General features: G+C 38.0%; 1 protein-coding gene and 1 long non-coding RNA gene across 4 annotated transcripts in view; one reads left to right on the top strand and one right to left on the bottom strand.

The window, feature by feature from the left end:
• Nucleotides 1-25,995, top strand: part of LOC140636589 (uncharacterized) — a 74,472-nt gene that overhangs the window by 3,083 nt on the left and 45,394 nt on the right. Inside the window, exon 2 of the long non-coding RNA XR_012033798.1 lies at nt 6,919-7,052. This is a non-coding gene — a long non-coding RNA (uncharacterized lncRNA). The remainder of the gene's footprint in view (nt 1-6,918; nt 7,053-25,995) is intronic.
• SIM1 (SIM bHLH transcription factor 1) overlaps nt 567-25,995 on the bottom strand; it is a 73,518-nt gene continuing 48,089 nt past the window's right edge. For all 3 annotated transcript variants that reach the window (XM_072831961.1, XM_072831962.1, XM_072831963.1), the window contains 2 exons: nt 9,098-9,500; nt 567-7,029 (listed from right to left, as the gene is read on the bottom strand). In XM_072831961.1, the coding sequence (XP_072688062.1) occupies nt 6,299-7,029; nt 9,098-9,500 (1,134 nt within the window). In that variant the 3' untranslated portion in view covers nt 567-6,298. The remainder of the gene's footprint in view (nt 7,030-9,097; nt 9,501-25,995) is intronic.

Here is a 25,995-nt window from a genome sequence, read left to right as displayed (position 1 = left end):
ATGCACACAGTTTTCTTTTTTAATGACTTGAGAGCAGAATGAAGTAATGTTTTGGAGTAAACCTGCCTGGGTTCAAATTTCATCTCCACCATTGTTGGCTGTGTCACTAAGTTACTTAACGACTCAGTCTCACTTTCCTCATTAGTGAAATGGAGCATACGAATATCTCCTTCAGTGATGGTCTCCATTCAGACTTCAGTGATAATCTAAGCTTGGTTCAATGCCTGTTACATGGCAACTCAATAAATGCTTGTCATTTTTATGATTATCTAAAGAATTTCCACTTTCAAAGCACAAAAGGAAAATCAAGAACCCTCTCTACGTGCTTTCCTATAATGTCCTACAATGAGGAAGATTCTTGGTGTCTATTCCATTCAAGGCATATGCTAGGTATTCCATAAATGTAGATTAAATTGAAACTGCAGTTATTTTGAAGTATGAAGTAGTGAAAACAATTTTACTTTCAGAAACAAAAACACTAAAACAATTATTTACAGAATTATGGTAAAAAATATCTGATAAATGCTATATTAATAGTAATGATACTTGGGGCAGCTTTGTCAAAAAAGCTTTATGAAATACAAACATTTCCATTAAATTAAAAATATATTGTGTACGTTTGTCAAATTGGCTTTTGGTTGACAGTTTCTAGAATACATCAAGATATATCAAAAACCCCTGGAGGGAAAAAAAACATGTTGGGTGCTATGAACTACCTGGAAATCTATTTCTATTTGACATAAATTACTAATTCTAGATTTAAAAACTACTTTGGATTCCAAAATCTAAATTATTCAAGATGTGTTTTTGAATGACAGCAAACTAAAAACAAACAAACAAACAAACAAAAAACTCTCATAGGTTTTCTTTTCCCTTGACATTAAAGATGTAATCCGTACTTTTAAATTTCTTGTTTATTTTAGCAAAAAGGGGATGTTCTAAATTGAGAAACCACTGAACATCCTAAAATGTTTTAAGCTGAGAAACCATTTTATAGTATCTATTGAAAAATCAGGCCCATTACTAAATAGTTACTATGTATTTGTGTAAGCTTCTATTGCTAGGTCTCCTAGAGTGTGTGTGTGTGTATGTGTGTGTGTGTGTTACCTATTCCAACAGAATCTAGAGCTAAAGGTGTTCTTACTTCTTTACAGTCCTAGTCTTCGAGTGGACAATCTGTTTTGTCCTATAGACTTCTCATTCAATGAATAATTCAGACTCAAACTGCATATTGGTAACTATATTTTAAACCAAAAAAATTCCTCACATAATAAATACATTTTATGCACATTAACTTCAAATTTACTTCAGAAAGCTATTTACAATATAAATAATTATAAATGGGAACACTTTGCAAGATATCATTGACATAGCTAATATTTTCTACTTTACATTCCAAAGTAAAAGTTCAAATTACAGATTTATACTACGATGTCACTAAAAACTATACATTGCAAGATGGTATTTGAAATATTGGCAATGAGTATCTTCTTTCACAAATATAATCCTTTTTATAGCATGTCAGTCAAAAAACAAACATAAAATATTTTATCTTTTTTGAAGTGCCTACTTATAAGTTTCACTTTTCGAAATATTTCCCTTTGGAAAAAAAAAAAAACGGAAAAAAGTTACAGTACTTCTAAAAATTTTTCCACGCCAATTTCATTTCTTTTGAAATGTAAACACACCAGGGTTGTTGGTGTAAATCCAACTGTGATTAAATGTGTTCCAGATCAGCAAATTAGGACAAACTCTCCACTATATAGGTGTATGAAAGCAAAGTCCCATGCAACAAAATTGCAATAAATGAAATTGTGTTTGGTTCAAAATTATTAGGAATTCTTGTGCGAACCATCAGTTTTTAAGGAGCACAGCAGAACAGAGTCTTGTTACTTGCTTTACATCTGTGTGTGTGTACGTGCGCGCGCGCGCACACACACACACACACACACACACAGCCTTTCTGCACACAGTCCTAGAGAAGGAACTCTGAACAAACCCCTATTTGAATACGAGCACAATATCACTTTTTGAGTTAAGCACTACCCGTACAACTCTTGTGCACAAGAAATGAGCACCACATGGTAATTTCCCCCAAGAACATCATTTTCTATGTAAGATACCCTCTGCATGAGTCAATAGTCGTTCTGTCATTCAAAGTTTAGAACGATGTCTTATCCTCCACGCATGTCCCAGTAAGAACTAACCAGTAGATTTTGCTGTTTTAGAGTCAAATTCCTATTCACAAAAACTGACATTTATATGAAAGTTGAATCACTTATTTGGAGAGCCATAGGATTTACATTCTTTAAGTCATTCAGAAAATAGAATGTATATCTATATTGTATGATTTGAGTGGACTGGGGAACCAAATCTGGGCATTCAAACTTCTTTTAAACCAAAGAAAGTATATTAAAGTGTAAGTTATTCCACTGGGCAAGGTAAGTAACCCCAAAATAACCAAATCTTCAGTTTTCCAAATATCAGCATTCACTCTGTCACTTCCAAATACTACTAGTACTAATAGAATTGCACTGAATATCTTAGGAATGTCCTGCTCTTGAAAGAGAGAGAGAGAGAGCTATAAAATAATATATCTGTATTCAGAATGTCTCTTTAGCTATAGTGTCTTCTATCAAACTTATTTGGTCTAGGTCTTGGGAGGTAAAAAGCCTTTCTTTTTATTTTAAAATAACTATGCATATTTTCCAAATGACCTTTTATTGAATAGATCCTTATCCTCCATTTAAAAAAGAAAAGAAAATGGAGCATATTATCCTTTTCTGGAACATCCCATTAAAGCTTATTTTAAGTGGGATTCTCTGCCCAAAGGCAGCATGTGGCAGCAGGGTGTAGAGAGAATTAAGAATAGTACCCGATGGAAATATTCTAGCCCTATAAAATATAATCAAGAGAGAATAAGTGGGTTTTCTGTATAAACACTGAAAGCAAATTACCTATTGCATCCTGTCTCATTGTGAATGTCACATCAGCACTGTATCATATTATCCTAGATCAGGCAATTACAGCTAAGAAAAGCTAGCCCCTTATAGTCAGCATAGTATGTCAAAAGACTTGTGAAACTGAAGGACACCTAAATGTCTAACCTGTAGTAATTATGACATTAATATTATGCCTCCAAAAATAACACATCAAATCTGTATGTTCTCAATAATTTTAATAGAATTTTCTCAAGGAACATTGGGGAAATATTGTTTTATTCCTTTGGTCATCCAAATTTTTAAATTAGGTGTGACAGGTAGATAAAGAAATTCCTATTAGAAAGCATGAATTTGTATCATCTAATCAGTTGCTACATATTATACTAGTAGTTGGATATAGCACGTTTTTATGAAGCCCCAAGGTGATATAAAAATCATACTTCACTCTATTTCAATCTAGTATCATGATTCTCAACATTTGGCAAAGTGATGAAAATCAAGAATTAAAACTAAAGCAGACTTAAAGTTATTGGGAACATACATATTTTTATCTCTCATATTTTACAAAGACATAGAAAGATGACATCTTCGTTATGAGGAAATATGTTCCTGGACAGAACAAGATAATGTAGATTATAAAGACATTCTAACACATTTTTGTATATATTAAAAAGGTAGTTTGTCATAAACTGTCTCATCTTATTTTGGGATCACTTTGTAATAATCACGCCACAATGCAAAAATTGTAAGCTTATAATACTGTGGGCCTATAAGACATCACATGTCATGTAATAAATCTGCCACTATAAAATTATTGACGTGTAAATTAAATAAATGGTTTGTATTTAAAGCTGGGTTAGCCTACCAAAAACACTTTTTTTCCTACCAAAATTTTTAATTAGGATGTAGCATAGTTACTTCTGTCTTCACTTAAAAATATTGGTCATACCATTTTAAAGAATGTAATTCTTTCTCATTACCCCTATTTGTAGAGTTCATAATTTATTTATCAATTAACTATCTGCCATTTTAAAATTTCATTGAAATCTCTTTAATGACATTCTTTTCTATCATATCAGTTCCTTTTCCTTGATTCTTAAGATTCTATTTATTTTATAGCATCTGTCCCTGACATTTTTGGGAGAATGTATATCCATCAGTAAAACCCACCTGTATAGATGTCCTTTCCAAAATACACCATATTCTTCAGATATTTGTGTCTTTGAACCACTTATCCATCCACAGGATTCCCCCCAAAACTTTAGCATCCCTAAAACCTTACTTCATGTTTCAAATTGTTCAAACACCCAGGGGTTTTTCATGAATATTTTTCTCAAAATCACTGAACATTTTTGCTTCTATGTTTTAAAATGTAGTTTTTATTGTTCATTGAACTTTTTTGAAAGTATATACGATAACCACTTTCTCACTTGCACCTTTTCCATTTATGACACAAATGTCACTGTGTCATAACCAAGAAATATGTATTTAATTTCACGTAGCCTATTTTCTCATGTACAAACAACCCAGTATTCATCTCTCAGATTATCATCATTCAGATTGTCACCTATCTATAAACTGCCAAACAATTGTGTTAAACGATGGTCATAGAATACTAATCCCTGAGTGGTCAGTGTCATGTTCTGTCTTCAAAATTATCAGTCCATTTCTTCTAATACATTCCCCTTCTTGCAGATGGCAAGAGTTTCAGGCATGGGACGCCTAAGAAATACTGTCTATGAAACTTCTCTAATCACTCATGTCATTTTGCTTTGATTACTAGAGAATAGTACATTGAATAAATCTTACTTATTGTTTTACTCCCTCATTGGTTTCTACCATCTACATTTGGGCTCAACCAGAAAGTTGACTATAACTACACATGTCTACAAGAGCCCATGCACCTGCTGCAGTTACAAAGCACCTAGACCTCTGTAAGAGTGCAGAAAAGTCAGAATGATCCACCTTGCCAGCTGACAGCAGAGAGGTAACTGGTTGACCAGTGTAGTTTTGTCACACTGATGATCCACAGAATCATGGCACGTCAGAACGGCCATACAAAGAAAGAAACTAGGACCCGTGCATGCTCAGTAATACATCGAAATTCCCAAAATAAATTAGGGGTCAGAACAGGAACCCAGAGGTCCTGCACTCTAGTCTGCTGGTTTTTCTACCGTATCACATGAACTTAAGACCAAATTTGTTGTTTTCAGCGTTCACAGACCATAAGGAAAATGAGCGCTTTGCATCCTCCTTCAATGGAAGCACACTCTTGCCCTTTCAACCACTTGTCTATCAGCCCACGCTTTTATCCTAGGCTCTCTCCTGCGGCTTTCCACATGTTGTCACATTTGCACATCTGTGCTTTGAAATGTCTTCACTTATACTGCTGCCAGGTAGAGCTCCACTGGCTTACCTTAGTTCTTTTTTGCACTTACCAGCCTCTTTTCTTGGTGAAGCGGTTTGAGTGTTTTATTTGGTTGTTTTTATAAACCCCAAATACATTGATTACATATTCTGAGCCTTAAATTGTGTTGAGCTGTCATTTCATTTCTCTTTGTCTCTGGCCTTTCCGTCTTTACTAAACTATTTCCAATCGGGCACACCAGGTTTTTGATGTGTGTCCCAACATCTCGGTGATTTTACTTAGAAAACCCTTCCTGCTATGTCAGTGTGATCCTGTTCCTTGTCTAACTCAGAAGTAAGGTGAAAAATCACCACTTCCTGATTGCTTATAATGGATACCAGGTGGAAACTCATTCTTGTACCATATCCAGAACCATTTCCCTAATTTATGCCTGAACCAAATGAGCTGGCTGGTTGAAACCACAATGAAGAAACCAGTACAAGATGTATCTCCCTCTTTCTTAGTTATTTTAGGAATGGAAATTTCTTTAATAAGCTTAATGTGCTAGGGTTAAGAAAACTTACCCATTTGGGCTGTATTTAACGTATATAGTCTACATTTCTGCATATAAAGTTTACACAGCAGTTTGTGGATAGTGGTCTGTGTGTATGAGGTTTATTGGGTCATCACAATGCAATGCTGTCTTCCACCAGTCCTTTCATGTGGTATATATGCTCACTTAATCTACAAGAGTACTTTCCAATTCAAAATTTATCTATTCTGGTTCCCATATAATTAAAGGGGCAATTTATGTATTCACTTTAGCTCCATTATCTGTGTGTAACCCTGAATGCTAGTGCTCTTTGATTTCGCAGGAACACATGTCAAATATCCAGTAACTTAAATCATCCTCTCTAACCATCTGTGGCATAGTAAATGCTGGTAATGGGACATTAAACTATAAATATGTTTCAGAGATCCTTAAAGAACAAAATATTTTAGAAAAACATCAGCTTCCATTGGTTATTATAACAGATGTTCCCTTGTGTCCTTGTGCCGGGTCTGGCTGCATCCTTAGATGGGACGTTACATCAAAGTGTGAGCCATTACAGCCCAAGGAATAGTTTCTAATGGTTTCACTGTCATATAAGTGCTCCAGGGCATATCCAGTTAATGTGTACGCATGCTTATCAAAATACTGCCGGTGAGAACCAAAGCAGTTTGGAGAGACAGCAGGATGGTCTCCTGCTGTCTGATGTGGAGACATATCCGCATGTAGATAGTCTTTAGCTAGGATCAAACTGGATTTTGAAATGCGATCCGAATTGGGGCTACTTATTCGAGACAGTGCAGTGGGACTGTTGTCATAGTCATTTTCGTGGGGGCTCAGCATCTTTCCCTCTCTCTGCTGGATGTGGTCACATGGTGAAGTGTTGGCAAGAGCAGAGCCGTGACAGACTTCGCCTGCTGGTGGGGGCTGTTGGTAGTTTGCAAAACAGAGGGAGTGTTTTTTCCCAGCTCCATTAATGGAAGCCAGTTGGTCCGGGGGGGCTTTCCTTAGCTGCAGTCTGTTCTCTTCTTCTTTAATCATTTGCTGGGTGGCTCTTATCAGAGTTTCAATTTTGCTAGGTTCGTGTGGGCTACTTTGATACTGCTCAGGGCGATACCGGTCACCTGATTCGCTGGCAGACCCAGGGTCTGGAGAACTGACCACACTATCTTCATCCCAGTGACCTCGCCCTAGAAATCAGAAAAAGTAAAAAGTAAGTGGTCTCAAAATTCACCCCCCAAAATATCAGTGTATTTCTTTTTCCTCTTAAAAAAAAACTTTTATTTTTCATTTTCAATATGGGCACGAATTTTTGAAACAGACACAGACAGGCTCACATGACAAAGCGTCAATGTATTGTGCTGGCAGTCATGGTTCTCAGTGACTTTTAGGTGCAGATGAAATTTACCACAAGCTTTTTAGAAGGTTTGTGGGTTGTGGATGCCAGTTAGCAAAATTGCAGTGTGTTTATACCTCTCCATGTATGCATATCATTGGCCTTGTCTGAATGTAAAAAATAAAAGAAAAATGCATAGCATCTGGTTTATGATATTTTCTAGAGAAATGGCATGTTAAACTGATGCTTAGAAAATGCTTTCCACTGGGTTTGAGGAAGACAATAATAAAGACTGGACTACTTTCCCAATTCCAAATAAATCATCTAAAATGTTAAAATTATTAAATGTATCATAAAGAGTTACAATAAAGCTCTAATGTTAGTTTTAAAACTATCTGAGGGTTAAATATATATATACATACATTTATGTATATATATAAATATACACATATATGTATTTATCTTATTCCAATCAAAAATATAAATATTGTCTCCTCAAATCTAGAGATATAAATCTCAGTTTCACATATGCTCACATGGTAACTTTGGTATCTTAGATTATTTCTGAAGTAAGGTAAAGAATAAATAAATATTTAAAATGTTAATAACAATCTCTTCTGAACCAAGGAGAGAGATCTAATGCAGAGGAACAATGCATCTGAAATATACTCCATAAACTACATTATTCTTAAAGCAGTGTGAAGTCCATACAAAAAGGGAAAAGAAAAGCAGGAAGGGACATATGAAAGCTGTAAACTGCTTAATGCAGAAGAGAAGCCCTGGATCACACTATTCATTGCTTTCCTTTTCCTTTTTCTTCTTATTTTATTTCTATTATTTTCTTCCAGCCCTTGTAGGTTAAGCCAGGATTTTCGCTTCACTCCATTCTTTGGCAAGCAATTGCCCTTTGCCCTGGGTTTCCATTACCAGCCTACCATACTAGAGAAACTTGAAACAAAGGCAGAAAAATAAAAAGCAAAAACAGAAACAAATTAAAATCCTTCGTGGAAGGCAGTCAGTGCCTGGGTGGTATTTGACAGAAAGACTATGGGTGGGTACAGCATTGTCCAGCACATTTTCCATCCTCAAGACCCAGCAATAAGAGAAATATCAGCCCAGTAGATCAATCTTTATGTCACTGACTTTTAATGCAATAGGGAGGGGGTCAGAGAGCTGCCTGGCCCCAAGCTTAGAATGGACAGAATGGGCTCTCCTTCACCACTTGGCTTTGAAATGAACAAAGAAGGGCGTTACTGACACTAACGGCTTCCACCACAGTGCCCATTTCTATGTGGTCGTAAGACTGCATAATAATCCCAGGGTAAAGTTTCCATGAGTTCTAGACATCACCCCATCTTTTACTCACAGAAGACATTGTGGGTTGTCCTAATAACGGTGGAAGGGGCTGGTGACCAGTATTGAATGCTCAGAGGGCCAGGAGGGTTAAAACACCTGTGAAGTGAGTGACAGGCCATAAGGCAAAGCCTGGCCTCCCCAACAGGTCAGTGGGGCCCTCATTGAGAAGCATTGCTAAATGAGCCCCAAAACTACAGAGGTCCACTTTTGAAGCACCAGAATACAGAAGAAAATAATACATAAGACCTTTAAACACATACATCTTACAAGTTCAAGAGACTTACTCCACAGTTGACTTTAATTTCTATACTTTTTATGATGTTTGCAACCGGAATAATTTTTACTCACCTATAAAATATAAATGCATTTGGCAACCATTAAGCAAAATCAATACACTTAAAAAGAGTGGGTTTGGTTTATAAAATCCGACTGGTGTTGAGTTTCTGATTTGTAAATTCAAAGGAGAAAACCACTAGGTCAGTCCCTTCTGTGTCAAACCTAGAATATTAGAAACTTGCCCAGGGGCCCAATGCCACCAGCTCAGGAGTCATTTCAACTGCCCTTACCGTGGATCCTGTGGACTGAAGCGATGTGAGGCATGCTGTTTTCATAGGCTTCTCTGCTTTCTGGGGAAGACTTGGTCAGGGGCAAGGCTGCCCGAGAGCCCCACCAGGGCTCCCTCCCGGACTGTGGCGTTCCCAGGAAGTACCTGCCTGCCTCACACCGGCCTCCCTCGCAGGCCTGGGTGTGGAAATGCCTCTCTTCCACCAGCCTGGAATGGTCCAGTGCAAAGCCGTAGCAGAGGGAGCTGCGATCAGAGAACTGTCTGTAGGCGCATGATGCATCATGCTGAGAGCCCGGCCTCTCCGAGGGGTCCAGGAGCTGTGGAGAGGCTGTGTCGGTCAGGGGACTTCCACCCCACTGGCTGTCGTGATCAGATTCAGATCTTTCCGTGTGAAATCCCGAATACTGAAACCAAGAGAGTGAAAAAAGTACATTTCAAAAAAAAAATATATATATATATATATAGCCTTTTTATTCCGCTAAGAACTACGAAGGTCCTATTGGGCTTAAGGCAACAAAATAAACTCTACAATCTCTAGCACCACGCTGGGCACCCCTGACTTGGAATCACTTAATCAGTCATGGTGCCTCAAAAGAAAATCCTATTAGCTGCTGAAAGGTAAAAATAATGAAGGAACTAAATACCAGGCGCTGTGGGAAGTGTTTCACGTGAGTGACCTCACCTAGTTCTTTAGTAACGCATTACATGAATAGAGAAATAAGACCCAAGAGAGAAAATTATTTGCTCAAGGCCACAGGTTAGCCGGTGGCAGAGTCAAGATTCAAACCCAAGTCCTCCATCACCACCCACGTGGTATTGCCAAAGGGAGGGTCCAAGATGTTTTATTTCAATTTGCTGTTCAGATTTTTTTTCTTATTTAAAAAAAAGACAAAACAAAAATAAGGTTTAAGGCCCCAAGGGCTGCACCTTCACTCTTCACACTGGACTGTTAACTCTCTGAGGGCCAGGCTGGCTACCTGATAGGATAGTTAACAAAGGCTTAGCTAATTCAATCACAATATAACTTTTCAAAAGACTTGCCCGTGTTGGCTGAACCTATTCACTAGGATATGTTCCTGGCTTCCTAAAGTAAGACTTCAGGTATGCATAGGATCATAGGACAAAACAGCTGCAGGCAATCCCTGTGCCTTGCTGGAATCACGCTACTCACCTGTTGCCAGAGTTATTTGATCTGGTGTTGAAAGAAAATGTAAAAGATTTTGGCAGACCTCCCTAGGAGGTATGCTCAGTTCAAAGTTCCTCACGAGCCACTCAAATTAGTAATATAATTTCGACTGGTTTTTGGTTACCTAGGCCAAACACAAGTCTAGGTACCATACAGAGATTACCCACCTTGCTAATAATAAATGCCATTTATTGAGAACTTACAGTATGTCTGACAGTTGCTAAGAATTATACACATATTATACCATTGAATACTCATAGCCACCCAGACAGTAACATATGTCCATTTTACAGATGGGGAAAGCGCATCACTGAGAGTTTTAATAAGATGGAATGGCCACCTCACAGTCTATCTGGTCTCAAAGCCTATGCTCCAACCATGATTTTACACATGAGATAAATCATTGTCAAGGAAGAGAGGAGAGAAAAAAGGATTCAATGTTAGAGACATATCCAGAAAAGCTTCAGGTACCAAAATACAGTGTCTAGAACCAAAATATGAGTTCATTACATTTTCTTTCTTACCCCAGGAGAAAAGGGGATGGATGTGTCGTGCTGTGGGAGGCCCAGGAGTAATGCAGGCAGCTCTGCCTGGGGGCTCTTGGAACCAGAGAGATGAGATACAGAGGTTCCTCTGGGGGAACTCCAAAGTATGCTAATAACATAGCATGTTCAGGAAAGAGTTCTACACAAATTTCGAGATCTTTCTGTTACCATATCTAATTATCACTTTAATTATTTTGCGAATGTATATATGGACTATCAGTATATTCCATCAAAAAAAAAATAGTAAATGTAACTTCTTGCCCTGCAGAACTGTAAGATGAGCACAATGAGGCATCCCGAGGGCCACATCCCCTACATCACACCTCCACATGCTATCAGCCCTTTCACCCCTTGAACACCAGCCTCTCACTTTATATGATGTCACCTTCACTTTCGCCGAGTAAGCATAGGCACCCCTTCTCCTAATCGAGGGAGAATCAGAGTGCTATACATTTGCCCTTTGGTAACACCATTTGTGCACTTGCCTAGGAAAATTTTAGACCACTGGTGCTCTTCCAAGCTAGGAATTGCCCAGACTCTGCTTGTTTTGATAAAAGTATAAACCAGGCCTATTTCTGAAGCACTCTAGTCAAGACTTTTGAGCCTTGTTGAGAGGGGAAAAAGCTTTCCCTGAGTGTATATGGGAAAGTGCTATTGGCGCAGCAGAGAAGAACATTATGTCCTTCGCTCACAAAGAAAATTCAACACAAAGCAACCCTGACATACATGAGGTACACATTTCAAGAGCACCCAAAGAAGAATTTGATGGATAAGCCTCTTGTCAATAGTCAGGAAGCAATGACAGCAAGTACACTGCCTTTGAAGCAGGCGGAAGTTGGGTGGTTGAGTTAGACCAAGAAGATCTGACACGGCTTTAGAGGTACAGAGGAAAAGCCTAGGTGCAAACCTTGTTTTTCAAGGCCTGTAAACTTGCACCTGTGTGTACCATCAACCCTCTGAGCCAGACTCACCCCTTTAAAAATGAATATGAGATGTAAACTCTGTTGAGAATACTACAGACCCATGAATTGATCTGAAAAATTTCAGATGTTCATCAGCTCTTAAGGAAAGAGAGAGCAGAAAGGAAGGCGGGCAAAATGTGCCACACAATCAGTGAAAGGTGCGTAGGAAGGCTCCAGGCCTTCCTCAAACCTACCTTTGCTGCCTACTACACAGTCAATCTTGGCCAACTGACTTAATTTCTTTTGTCCCAAAAGGAGAAGGCTCATGATGACACTTAACTTACCAAAGGCCAAACCACAATGGGGACCATGTGACAGAAGAGGAAATAGGGATAGGGAGCCAAGAGATCCTGGTTCTAGGTGCACCCCTGCTTGTAACTCTTAGGGTAAACTTAGACAAATTACTTTACTTTTCTTAGCCTCACCTGTATAATGATATATTGGATTAGATTAGGTGCTCTCTAACTTGTCTTTCACCTTTAAAATAATATATGATACAATCATTATTTGATATCCTTTCTAATGTTGAAACATGAGATTCCTATGCCTGCCTTTCTATTTCACTTATTTAAAAGAGATAAATTATTTAGAACTATAATCCAAGTCCAAGAATTTTTATTGTCATGGTTATAAAAAGAAAGTTGTTATGTAAGTTTTATTTTACTATTATGTAAATTTTACCCCCAAGTGTCCCCTTATGGCACAAGTTTTATAGGGACTGCATGATGCCTTTTGGTCAATAAATTATTATATTCTAGAGGCTTCTGGCAGGATAATGGCAGCCATTTGAATCCGTACCTCTTCACATATCCTAGCCCCAGAACAAAGAGCACAAATTGAATCACCCATAACCCATGCTATCGGCATTACTTGGAAGCAGAGAGTATGCTAAACTTCAGTTTATAAAAAATAAAAATAAAAAGTCAAACAGCAACCACTATGAAACTTTGGGTCCAGGGAGTAGGGTAAGAGCAGATGTAAGAGACTCTGAGAGAGAGACAGAGACAGAGAGGAGAGAAAGAGAAATTTGAGAGAGAGAGAGAGAGAGAGAGAGAGAGAAAGGAGAGAGAGAGAAGTTTAGGACACAGGCAAAACAGACAAAATTGTCCACAGAAAGAAAAAGTACACCGCAAATAAGTGCCAAAATGAGAACAGAAGTCAGTATCTGGTAGTTCATGGCACTAGCCCCAGGAAAAGGGCTCAAAATCAAGTAAAATCTAAGGTAGCAGCCTGGGACAAGTGTTATTTTCATAAGAGACGAATGTAAATTGAGAATGGGTTGTGTCCATAAAAGAGATAGCAGTGAAAAGAAAGGAGGAAGAAGGGGAAATTAAGGATCCAGAAGACAGGAAAGAAAAACAAAAGACAGGAATTCCTTCTTTCTACTGCCTCTCTACCATCATCATCATCCATGTACACAACTGTATTTCATAAAATTGACAAGACATGGTACTCTTAAAATAATAACCCAACCCTTGAAGTGTTAAGGAGTAGGGAAAAAAAACTAAATTCAGTATAAAACTCCTGTAGGGGAAAAAAAAAAAAAAAAAAACACCATGAAATGGAAATACAATCATCTCAGCTGTTAGAAATTCTCGTCAAATAACCAACTATGTCACAAAGGAAAGTTGTAAGACAATATACCAAACTGAAATAAGTACCTTTGACGAGCAGACATGATACACTTGAGTGCACACACTCAGAATCAGAAATTTTAAAACTAAGAAATGGACCCCAAAACCCCATCCAACAACAACAAAACGGGGAAAAAATGCAGGGAAAACTGACCAAATTCAAAGAAATTGAATAAACGAAGAATTAGCTACAAGTTGTGAAAAGGGTACAGATTTGAATGAAAACTTAATGAGGGAAATTGAGGATGAGCTGGAAAACATGTAAGGAAACAAAAATTGGATACAGAAAATTAAAAGGTCAAAGTGGTTGAAAGAAGATAGAAAAGGTCAAAGATATGCAAAGTGTTTATGTAGAAGGCAAAGGAACTAGAATTGTTATAACAATTTGAAAAATGAGAATAAAGTGAGAGAGAGAATCTGTCTGCCCAACTTCAACACTTACCATATACCTAGAATAATCATAACTGTGTGGTATAAGTAGAAAAATATATTTACAGATCAATAAAACAGAATACAGAACCCATAAAGAAACCCATATAAATATGCCCTGCTGATTTTTTACAAAGGAGCAAAAGCAATTCAGTAAAGGAAAGACAGACTTCTCAACAAATGGTGGCCAGAATAATTGGACATCTACAGGCAAAAATAAAATGAACTTCAACCCACATCTCATAACTTATATAAAAATTAACTCTGGGATCCCTGGGTGGCGCAGCGGTTTGGCGCCTGCCTTTGGCCCAGGGCATGATCCTGGAGACCCGGGATCGAATCCCACGTCGGGCTCCCGGTGCATGGAGCCTGCTTCTCCCTCTGCCTGTGTCTCTGCCTCTCTCTCTCTCTGTGACTATCATAAATAAATAAAAAAAAAAATTAAAAAAAAAAAAAATTAACTCAAATGAATCACAGACTTATATATAAAATAGAAATATATAAAAGACAAAATATAAATATAAAATTGTAAAACTTGGGATCCCTGGGTGGCGCAGTGGTTTAACGCCTGCCTTTGGCCCAGGGTGCGATCCTGGAGACCTGGGATCGAATCCCACGTCGGGCTCCCGGTGCATGGAGCCTGCTTCTCCCTCTGCCTGTGTCTCTGCCTCTCTCTCTCTCTCTCTCTCTGTGTGACTATCATAAATAAATAAAAAAAAATTTAAAAAAAAAATAAAATAAAATTGTAAAACTTTTAGAAAATAACAAAAAAGAGAAAATCTTTAAAATCTGGGGCTAGGCAAAGACTTTTCAGACTTGGTACCAAAAATATAATGCATTAAAAAGTTTTGATAAATTGGACTTGATCAAAATTGAAAACTTTTGCTTTGTAAAAAAAATTCTGTTAAAAGGATGAAAAGACAAGCTGTGGACTATCATTAGCAATTAAGGGATGCAAATTAAAACCATAATTAAATATCACTACCTATTAGACTGGACTAAAATTAAAAATAGTGAAAACAACAAATGCTGACAAAGATGCAGCAAAACTGGATCACCCAAAAATTGCTGGTGGGAATGTTAAATGATACAGCTGCTCTGGAAAACAGTCTGACAGTTTAACAACAACAACAAGAACAAAAACCTTAAACATACAACTACCATATGCAATCTTGGACATTTTTCCAGACAAATGAAAATTATAGTCATATAAAAGCCTATACATATATGTCTAGAACAGTACTTTTTTTCCACTTTCTGGTCCTCCTTTTTTTAAAGATTTATTTACTTATTTGAGAAAGAGAAGAAGCACCAGCAGGAGGGGCAGAAGGATAGGGAGAGAGAGAGTATCTTAGGCAGATTTGGAGCTGAGCTCAGGGGCTTGATCTCAGGATGCTGAGATCATGACCTGAGCTGAAACCAAGAGTTGGACGCTTAATGGACTGAGCCTCCCAGGCAGCCCTGTGGTCCTCTTTGTTATTGTGCTCTTCCTTTTTTAAGTTATTTTTAACTCTGGTAAAATGCACATAAAATTTCCAATGTAACCCATTTTTAAGCCTATATTTCAGTGACAGTGAGCATGATCTCACTCCTGTGCAACCATCAGCACCATCCATCTCCAGAACTCTGTCCTGCAAACTGAAACTCTATAGCCATCAAACAATAACTCCCTATTCTCCCCCCCTTCTAGCCCCTGGAAATTACCACTCTACTTTCTGTAAGGGAAAAACAAATGAATCCCAGGAGCCCCCAAACTGGCCTATCATTGGGTATTCCCAGAACCTAGCCACCTCACAGATCTTTCTGACGCATATCTAATCACACCACTTTCTTGCTTCAAATCATCTTTTCTATGTCTATCTGCCTATGCATCAAATAACACCTCAATATCACCTACATACAGAAAAACTACAGGAGATGCAAGGAGAAATAGGAAACTAAGAAACCACTCTTTCAGTGTAAGACAAGTAAAGTAGTTCTTTTCTAAAAGACCACAGAAGAAAAAAAAAATCAGTTAAAGTTTAGGGCTATCAATCAAACTTTACACACTGATAATACAGAATAAACCTTCATGTATATGATTAATCATCAAAATTGATCAAATAGTAGGTCACAAAGGGAGCCTCAGGTAATTTCACAAAGTATAAATATTATAAATAACACTGACAATGATGAATAAAAAATAGAAATCAAAACAATTTTTGACTATAAAAAATAGAAATTCAAAACTATTTTTTATAAAGCTCTTTCACCCAAATCCCCCCACTACCAAACCATTAAACAACTCTTGGGGAAAATGGGCAAATACAAACATAAACTATAGATTTTTCTGGGGAAAAGATAGTGAAGATATTATGTCTGGACTTACAGGATACAAAGCTAACTTAATAACAATGAGAGAATAAAAGTAAGTTCAATTCTCAATTCAAAAGCTAGAAAGAGAAAAGAAACCAAAAGAAAGCAAAATGAAAAATAACCAAAAGATATAAACTGGTTATTCACAAAAAAAGCAAAAACTCCTAAACATATGAAAAAATAGTTAACCTCTTAATAAAATAAATGCAAATTAAAACAGCACTGAGATACTATTTCTTATCTATCAGACTAGCAAAACTTCAGAATCTTGACCGTACACTGACAGAGTGTGGGGAAGCAGCTGCTCCCACATATTGCTGGTGGGAATGCAAGTGGATACAACTGTTCCCCTACCGAGGAGGGCAATTTGGCAATTCTTAACAAAAATTGCAATTTCCAGGGCGCCTGGGTGGCTCAGTTATTTGAGTGACTCTTGATTCTGGCTCAGGTCATGATCTCAGGGTCCTTGTATTGAGCCCTGTGTGGGGCTCCTCACTCAGTGTGGAGTCTGCTTGAGAATTCTCTCTCCCTCCACCCCTCCCCGGACTCTCTCTCTAAAATAAATAAATCTTAAAAAAAATTTTTTTTTAAACTGCAATTTCCCACTTCTAAAGAATTATTAGACCAAGCAATACACCTTGAAGTACTAAGGCTTAGGTAAAGAGGCATCATATATGGAACCTACTATGAAATGATTCAGAAAAAAATAATGAGGAAAAGAGAGAATCAAAATGATAAAGCAAATATAGCAAAATGTTAAGTACTGGTGAACCTAGGTTTCATATGTAGGAATAATTTCCTATCCTTGCAGCGTTTCTTTATGTATAAAATCATTTTCAAAACATTTTAAAACTTAAAAATCCCATATAGTACACTGATTATCTTATTTATAGAATAATTAGAGACAAAGCTATTAAATGAAAAATTTTTTTTCTGAAGAAATGGAAACTTGCCCCAAAAAGCTGTAACTTAATTATATAGATATTTTTGTTTTTCATTACTGGTGATCAATATTTTGTGCATAAAAATGTAATTTTAAGTTATCAACTAGGGATTCCAGTAGAAACGACATTGGACTCAGATATGGGAGGACCCTAGTCTACTATCACGTGACTATGCAGTAGTAAACCTATGCACTACTGCATGACTTGTACAAAAGACCACTTTCATTGGGTCTTGGTTTTCCCATCTCCAGAATAGGAACAGACTATCTACACTGTGGGATTGGAATGAGGAGCAAATAAACAATACATAGCAAAGCACTCTTAAAAATGCAAACATGTTACAGATACATATGTATTATGTAAATGTCCTTAATTAATAACTTTCACTTGGGTAAACAAGAATGGTTATCCTACCAGCATCTTGTAAAAACTGTTTTTTTCCATAGACTATATTATCTAGAGGACATATTTTTCAGTCCCACTCAACAGGTATGCAAAAGATAAAAAAACATATATGTTAGAGGATAAAGAAATCAGGCCACTGGCCAATCACCTAAATACTAGGTGTATTCCTTCCAAATACTAGTATTCCTTCCAAATATTCTGATTTTCTTTTTTTTTTTTTTATTTATTTATGATAGTCACAGAGAGAGAGAGAGAGAGAGAGAGGCAGAGACAGGCAGAGGGAGAAGCAGGCTCCATGCACCGGCAGCCCGACGTGGGATTCGATCCCGGGTCTCCAGGATCGCGCCCTGGGCCAAAAGCAGGCGCCAAACCGCTGCGCCACCCAGGGATCCCCAAATATTCTGATTTTCAAAGCTGAAATGAACTTTGGTACCACTGGTTCTTATTGCTTAAGCTTTGATTCAAAGCTCAAAGATGTGTTTTAAGGGTGGAGAGATAATGGAAATCATGATGGACTGGAATACATGCAAGCCCTGTAGACGATTTCTCTAACAATTTTGGCATCCATACTATTTTCTAGTAAAACAAAATAATGTTTTAGGAGCTATAGAATATCTGCCAGTCTTTGAAAAGGTAAGGGCATTTTTTCCTATATATAATGCTAAGAAACTGAATGATTTAATTCCCTATTTTATTTTTTTTTAAGATCTTATTTATTTATTCATGAGAGACACAGAGAGAGAGAGGCAGAGACACAGGCAGAGGGAGAAGCAGCCTCCATGCAGGAAGCCCGACATGAGACTTGATCCCGGGTCTCCAGGATCATGCCCTGGGCTGAAGGCAGCGCTAAACCACTGAGCCACCAGAGCCGCCCATAATTCCCTATTTTATTTAATTAGGTTAATCAAAGAAAGTTCACTGAAAATTAATTTTGGGTTAATTTTGCTGAAACCTCTGTTTTTCTTTCTTAGAAAATGTTTTGTCATTCTGAATACTCCGCACCTTAACTTATCCCTATTTCTTATTTAAAATTTAATTTTCAAAACAGACATTCATATTGGCAAACTAAAAAATAAGTCATATGAAAGATGTCCTTGTTCTCATGAGATATAAAACTAAATGCCACCCACCAAAGGTAGGCTAAAGCTGGCAGGCAAAGAGCTTGGATGACTGCCAGAAATGGATGTCAAATGACATCCATACCTCCCAGCTCCCCTTCTTGGGATTCATATCACAAAAGGATCTTCCCTTCCAGAACAGACTGATATCTCATCTGGTTAAAGGTCTAAGCCATCAACTGGCACTTAATATGCATCCAATGGGAACTCTGCAATAATTCATCCTGTGATATATTCTAATATTTATTGAGTGCCTACTATTTGCAGAGTAGTATGCCTGGTGATATGAGAAATGCAGCCCCACCTTCACACTAGTGACCAGAACATAAACAGTGCACAGAACATAACTTTAATACAAGTTAGAAAATGGCGTAGGCCCTGATTAAGGAGAAAAGCAATATAGTTTAGGAGTTCAAAGAAGGGAGCCATTTCTCTCTCTTAACACTGTAGTTGCTTGGGAAGGTAAACAGGAGTTTATGATTGATCAAGAGGCAATTGACTGTATGGTTCGCATATGCTAACTAATATCCATAACAACAATAGCTACCATTACCAAATACTTGCTATGTGCTAGTCACTCTGCTGAGATCCCACGGACATTATCTTATTAAAGGCTAACATCTTAAAAGTATTATTAATCCCTTTACAGATGCAGCAAATGAAGCTCAAAAAACAAAAGATTTGCCCAAGGCCACATGACTGTGACATTTAAGAGGAGGGATTCAATTCTAGAGAGCCCTTGCTCTTTCCCATTCTCCAGACTCTTCTAGAGACATGGTGTATTTAGATACTGAGACAACAGTGTCCCACCCTCTACACAGTAATGGTGCCGGGTCCCCAGGTGTGTCTTCACATAGGAGACTTTCTCTAAACACTATGCTCTAGACCCTTGAGCGATGTCCTCTCATCACAGAAATGTTTTTCCACCACAATCCCACCCACAGATAGTCTTCCTTCAATACCAGTCATGAGGTTCCTTCCAGACAGGTGCTCTGCATTCATCCGGATGTGCCAGCAACCATCCAACTCAAGGAAAAAATGCCAGATGTTCCAACAATAGATGTTACAGTTATCTATTTTTATTCTGGCAACTCATTGAGGTTTTTATCATTTCTAGCTGTAAAATATAGAGAGAGACCCTCTTATGGTAAAGTCCTGTTTTCCATGAAAAACTTTCACTCTATCAGGCATGAGCAGCTTTCCTCTTGATTTGTGTCTGAACCATGAGAAAAAACATCACAGATGCAGACTGCATTGTACTAAGAACATATGCATGCTTTTAAATCACTTTTATCTTACTTTTTACTAATGTAACCCTGAAACATAAAATATGTTCTTTTTTTTCATTCACTGTTATGGGAAGAACAGATGGTAAAAGGGTTAGATTAAAGTAATACAGCATGTCCATTAAAATAACCCCCACTGCTGGGGATGCTTCCCTCAAACAGGAGTTGTGTTTACTATAAAGAACGGCTTTGGCTTAACACAAATTGGAGATTGCCAGGGGTTTTCTCAAGGATAAACAGAAGGGTAAGAGAAAAACTAACATCAAAATAAAATGCATTTTAAAACAACAATTATGCAGGTTATTTTGCTAATCTGAGAAGCTGAGTGAAAACACGTGCCTGTGATAATGTAACAGAACAGCAGCGAAATAATAGAGGCCGTTTCTAACTTGAAAAATTGTACTACCGAGAAGTCATAACTAACTGAAACTGCAAAAAGGATATCAAGCAGACATTATTTTCTACATTCCTGCACTCCTACTAGTGGTAGGTAGAAATTTCTTGCTCCACTTATTTCTAAGTTACTGTCTTATTAATCAACAGCAAGAATTATTCTGTATAGACTACACATTAAGAAAGGCTAAGTATAACAATAACTTGTACACAGCAAAATATTTAGCACTGGAAAAGAAAATCCTTATGAATTTTTTTATGAAATCCAGTTTAATTTAAAGTTAAGCTCTAGGGCAGCCCGGTGGCTCAGCAGTTTAAGCGATGCCTTCAGCCCAGGGCCTGATCCTGGAGACTCAGGATCGAGTCCCACATCAGGTTCCCTGCATGGAGCCTGCTTCTCCCTCTGCCTATGTCTCTGCCTCTCTCTCTCTCTCTCTCTCTCTCTCTCTCTCGGTCTCTCATAAATAATTTCTTTATTTATTCATGAGAATAAATAAATCTTTTAAGAAAACATTAAGCTCTAAAATAAACTTCCTCAAGAAAAATTAGAGAACACATTTTAAAAGAAAAAAAAATCAAGTGAGTCACATACCAGAGTCAAGGATGGTTTTACTAGAACTGAGCAATAAAGATTTCCATTTATACCATAAATAACTAGAAAGCAAATACAGACTCAAAATTCAGACTCAAATTTAGCAATTTTAAATATTTTGGCCATTTCTTCCTTCATTTGGAAAATAGTATTGTCAGTTTCTCATATTCACTGTTTAAAAATATGTTCACAGGATTTTCTCTCATTATTTTTGTGATTTGCTCCACTTATAACCATAATTTATTGTAACATTGCTTTTAAATTTAATCCACATTTTAGTTATTTTTAGCTCAAAGAATATTCTGGTGAGGAATCTTTCACACCTGTGAGTTCCCTGATATATTTCATGAAGTAGAAACATGGGAAGTTTTTCAATGTGCCTTAAGTACGGTTTGGAACGTCATAGGCCTTCTCTTAATCCACCCCCCACGGTTACAGAAATGTTCCTGGGATCTGGTTCACTCATTTTTCTCACAGAAAAGTAACCATAGTTGACATCTCATTAGCTGTCAGGGTGATGTGCAGCTGGAAGGGAACCAGCACTCCGGACCTGAGGCCAGATTTCCTACAATGTAATTCTATAAGGAATCATAGTCCTATAGGGTTCCATATGGAGAGAGCTGTTCCCAAACCACCAAATCCACAATCCACATCCTTTTGTAAATCCAAAGGTAAAGTCCTAAAGGCTTGCAGGCATTTTCATTACACTGAAGATTTTAAACAGGTAATAAACATATTTGAAGAAGTATTTAATTAAGCCTTTTATGTCATGGCATATGCAGCTGCAAATGATCAAGAATATCCCAACTTGCATAGATAATACAGAAATAGCTCTAGCCCACTGGGTAAATCCTGGGTTTCTAATGGTGATGGTTCAGGCATGAGCCAGAACCACCGCCATTCTTTCACCAATGCTCCAATTCACCCCCTGATTTTTCACATGGAAGTGGCAGATTAGATGGACATGAATTAGATGGGTATAGGTGGTGCCACCTGTTCCAACCTCTTCTTGCAGCATTGTTGAGTCTTCTACTGGTTTATTCTGGGTCTGGACAAAGGTCTGGCTGCCCAGGCTACTCTTGACAGTGTCCTAGAACTGGGCCAACAGACTGGCAGCTAGAGTACCTGCTTTCTGCCTGCTGGAAGAGATGATCTATCAGATTTGCAATTTTGTGAAAAGAAATTGAAGCTCAAAGGCCCTCTACCAAGTTAAGCAGTTTTCAGTGTGGTATCTGTAAACGGAAAAATGGTTCTGTCTTTTCTTCTGCTAAGCCAAACACATTAAAATAATGAGAAAAATTAAAATAGCACAAACTATTAAACAATATAAATCAGAACCTTGACCTTCCAGAAAATCAGAGCAATTCAATGTAGAATAATATGCTAACAGATTTCCTAACAATTGTGAAAGAAGGAAGAGTTAAACCTAGATTTCTTAGAGATACCCAAATCTAACTTTCTTAACTCTAGAAGGCTCCCATTATGGGTGGGTCAGATCCCACCATAAAGTGTCAAATAAGGCATTGCTGTCTTTAATTTCACTATTTAGTTTTAACATATTTTTATTTATAGTTTTTGTTAAAATAAATTCCCCTGGATACATTTTGATGGTAGATGCAGCCATTCCCCTCTTCTCTGTTCAGCTGAGGAGCAGAATTGCAAATTCCAGCTATCATTTCCATTAAGCCTAAAGCAGAGGCTTTCCACTTGATTTAGCAGCACTGTTTTACTTGCTGTCTTTTTTTTTTTTTTTTTAAGAATTTATTTATTTACTTGACAGAGAGAGCACAATCATGGGGAGAGGGAAAGGGAGAAGCAGACTTCCCGCTGATCAGGGAGCCTGACTCAAGGCTCCAATCCCAAGACCCTGGAATCATGACCTGAGTTTAAGGTAGACACTTAACTGACTGAGCCACCCGGGCATGCCAATTTTTTTTTTTTGACACTAACTCTTCCCTAGATTCACACCATCTTATGTTTTGACGCAGATGTGTAACATGAATTATGCCTTATAACCAGGAATCTGTGGGGATGAGAGGTAGTCTGCAGTTGTGCTTTTGTGGGTAGGTGGGGATTTGAGAAGCTCTGCAGACAAGTGGACTCTAGCTAGAGTGGAGAGCTGTTGGAGGGGCTGCTGGAGCAGATGGGGGTAAAGCAGGCAGGGGCAGACATGTAACCTGGATCACATTTGGAGATTGGATCTCATACTATAACCAACAAGGAGCCTCTGTAGAGTTTTTAAAAAGATTTTTTTATTTATTTGAGAGAGAGCTCATGTGCAAGAGAGAGTGCAAGCAGTGGGGAGGGACAGAGGAAGCCGAAGAAGCAGACTGCCTGCTGAGCCGGGAGCCTGATGTGGGGCTCCATCCAGGGACTCCAGGATCATGATCTGAGCTGAAGGCAGATGCTTAACGAACTAAGTCACCCAGGTGCCTATGTAGGTTTTTTAGGAAGGCCAGGGGCAGAGGGTAATGAGGCAAGTATATGCCGAAAATGATTTACTCTGGCAGGAATGATCAGAGACTGAAAAAATAATGACACACATGAAGTAGTCTAAATGTGATGTCCTATTCCAGAGAGGCTGGAACCAGAAAAAGACAGTAGGAATACAGTAGAAGAAGAGCCAAGGATCAAGAAATATCATGAAACATGACCCTCACAAGGCCCCTTATGTTCAGAAGACCAAAAACCAAACCAAACCAGCAAACAAACAAAAAAAAACCAGTGTTTTAAGAGAATTTACCCTTTCTTATAGAAGAAATCTATCCCACATAGAGCATAATATTACTAAAGGTATAATACAAAAAGTGCATATGAATTATTAAAAGAAGAATAAGAGAGTGATCTGGAAAGTATCTACTGATCATGGGAGGTGAGCCCTTGAACTAGGGCTGAATCTGGAAACAAAGACAGGTCTCTGAGATGGAAGACATGTCAAATGGCATTTCATGCACAGACTGTCAGATGTCAGTGCAATTATTTTGTATTCAACACACACACACACACAATTTGTCACATCTCTCCATTGTTGCATCAAAGATGAGGTGGGGACATGGAGAATAGAAAGCCCACTTGATAGGTGGATGGTTCTCCACCCCTAGAGTGAGAGCCAGAAGAATGCTTATTCAAAGTTTTACTCTTGCAACTCATCTAATTTACTCTTCCACATCTAAATCCTCCTCAGCACCTAGATATCTGATCTGTGCTGCAGGATTTTGCACCTATGAAACCATCCCCAGGCTGTTTTGCATGTGTATCTTCTGCCTTTTTACATAGGTTATAAATTCCTTAGTACCAGAATGTTTACCCTCCTTGGAGTTTTTATATCTCTATGGGCAACCAACAAAGTATTCTCACACTTTTTAATGTAATCATTCATTCATTCATTCATTCATTCATTCCATTAACATTTAGTGAGTAAATATGTGGAAGATATCATACTAGATGCTGGGGTGAGGTTGATGCAGAGATAGACATGGTTACTACTTTCAAGGAGATTATAATCCAAGAGAGGAGACACAACATATATAGAAGGTAGATGATTCTAAATAGAGAACCAAAGGAGAAATATAATCCAGTTAGATTTCATGAAAGATGTAGCATTCAATCTAGGCCTTGGAAGATAGGTAGAATTTTGAAAAACAGGGCCAATGCAGGCAGAAATAAACGGACATGCACAAGTATGGAGGCAGGGAAGGACAAGGGATTCAACAAATAGTGAGCAGAGTGATCCGGCTGCATCACGGGGCTCTGGTAATTTAGGACCCAATTATGGGTGACCTTGAGTCACAGCCAGAACCATGGCAGGTCTCCAAGCACTGACATGATTGATGGTCTCTTCAGGTCAATCTGGAGAAGCAGGGAAGACTGTAAAGGAAAATGTCCCAAAGTAGGGGGGGGAAATGAAGATACCATTGTAATCTTCTAGAGTGAGAGAACTTCTAGGACACAGGTAATGGGAGAAGGGTAAATGGGTGGGAAGCTAGAAGAGCACAGTTGGGAGATCAAGCATGGGTCCGGTCCTTGAGGGAGCAACCATGAGCTCAAGATCTTTATTGACTGGCATCCCATGGCCCCACTGCTGACCTTGCAAACAGGGATAAGTTTGTACCTGCTGATAACTCCCCATGACATATAAGGTCTCTAGGCCTCAAAGCCATTAGTTCTCTCACTGTCCATTGCTGGAAGGGCTGACCACCCCCACCCACTGCACATGCTACCACAGCTACCACCACATGCTTTTATCACATATATACTACACTGCATTTAAATTATCTTTTCACATTTTTAATAATATTTTTTAAATTTTCAATGTAAAATTCTTTACTTAAATTCAGTGTAGTTAACATAGACTGTATTATTAATTTCAGGAGTAGAATTTAGTGATTTATCAGTTGTATATAACACCCAGTGCTCATTCCATCACTTGCCCTCCTCAATGCCCATCACCCAGTTACCCCATACTCCCACCCACCTCCCTCTAGAAACTCTGTTTGTTTGCTAGAGTTCAGCATCTCTTATGGTTTATCACCCTCTCTATTTCATCTTATTTTATTTTTCCTTCCCTTCCCCTGTATTCATCTGTTTTGCTTCTTAAAAAAAAAAAATATATATATATATATATGTATATATATCTTGTTATATTTTTATCTCCCCCAGTGAGGGGCAAAGACTATATCCCCAGAACTTAATGTATCTCATCACTGCCTTATTTCTTTCTCTACCTACCCTATCACCTTCATGGGCTCAGCCACCCATTAATCTTGGACACCACTGTGCTCCTGCCTCAACCATGTGCCAAGAGAATAAAAAAGCAGAAGCTATGGCTTTGAGGTCCCACAACTGACCACACGTTACAATTCCTCTCTAAAATGTTGCCTTGTCTCCCCAACAAGACCATGCATATGGCTCCTTAAAGACCCACCTTGAGTATTTTAGTGTACCTAATAGTTATTTAACTAAATATAAGAGTTAGTAAAAACCAAAGAATAAATCCATAACAGAGGTCTCATCTTACTGAGCAGAATTTCTTTTAAAATAATACTCAGAG

Source organism: Canis lupus, chromosome 7 (genome assembly GCF_048164855.1).
Source record: "Canis lupus baileyi chromosome 7, mCanLup2.hap1, whole genome shotgun sequence".
In the NCBI taxonomy this organism is placed as follows: domain Eukaryota; kingdom Metazoa; phylum Chordata; class Mammalia; order Carnivora; family Canidae; genus Canis; species Canis lupus.
The sequence above is the reverse complement of the archived record's forward strand: the minus strand, read 5'-3'. Positions and strand labels throughout refer to the sequence as shown.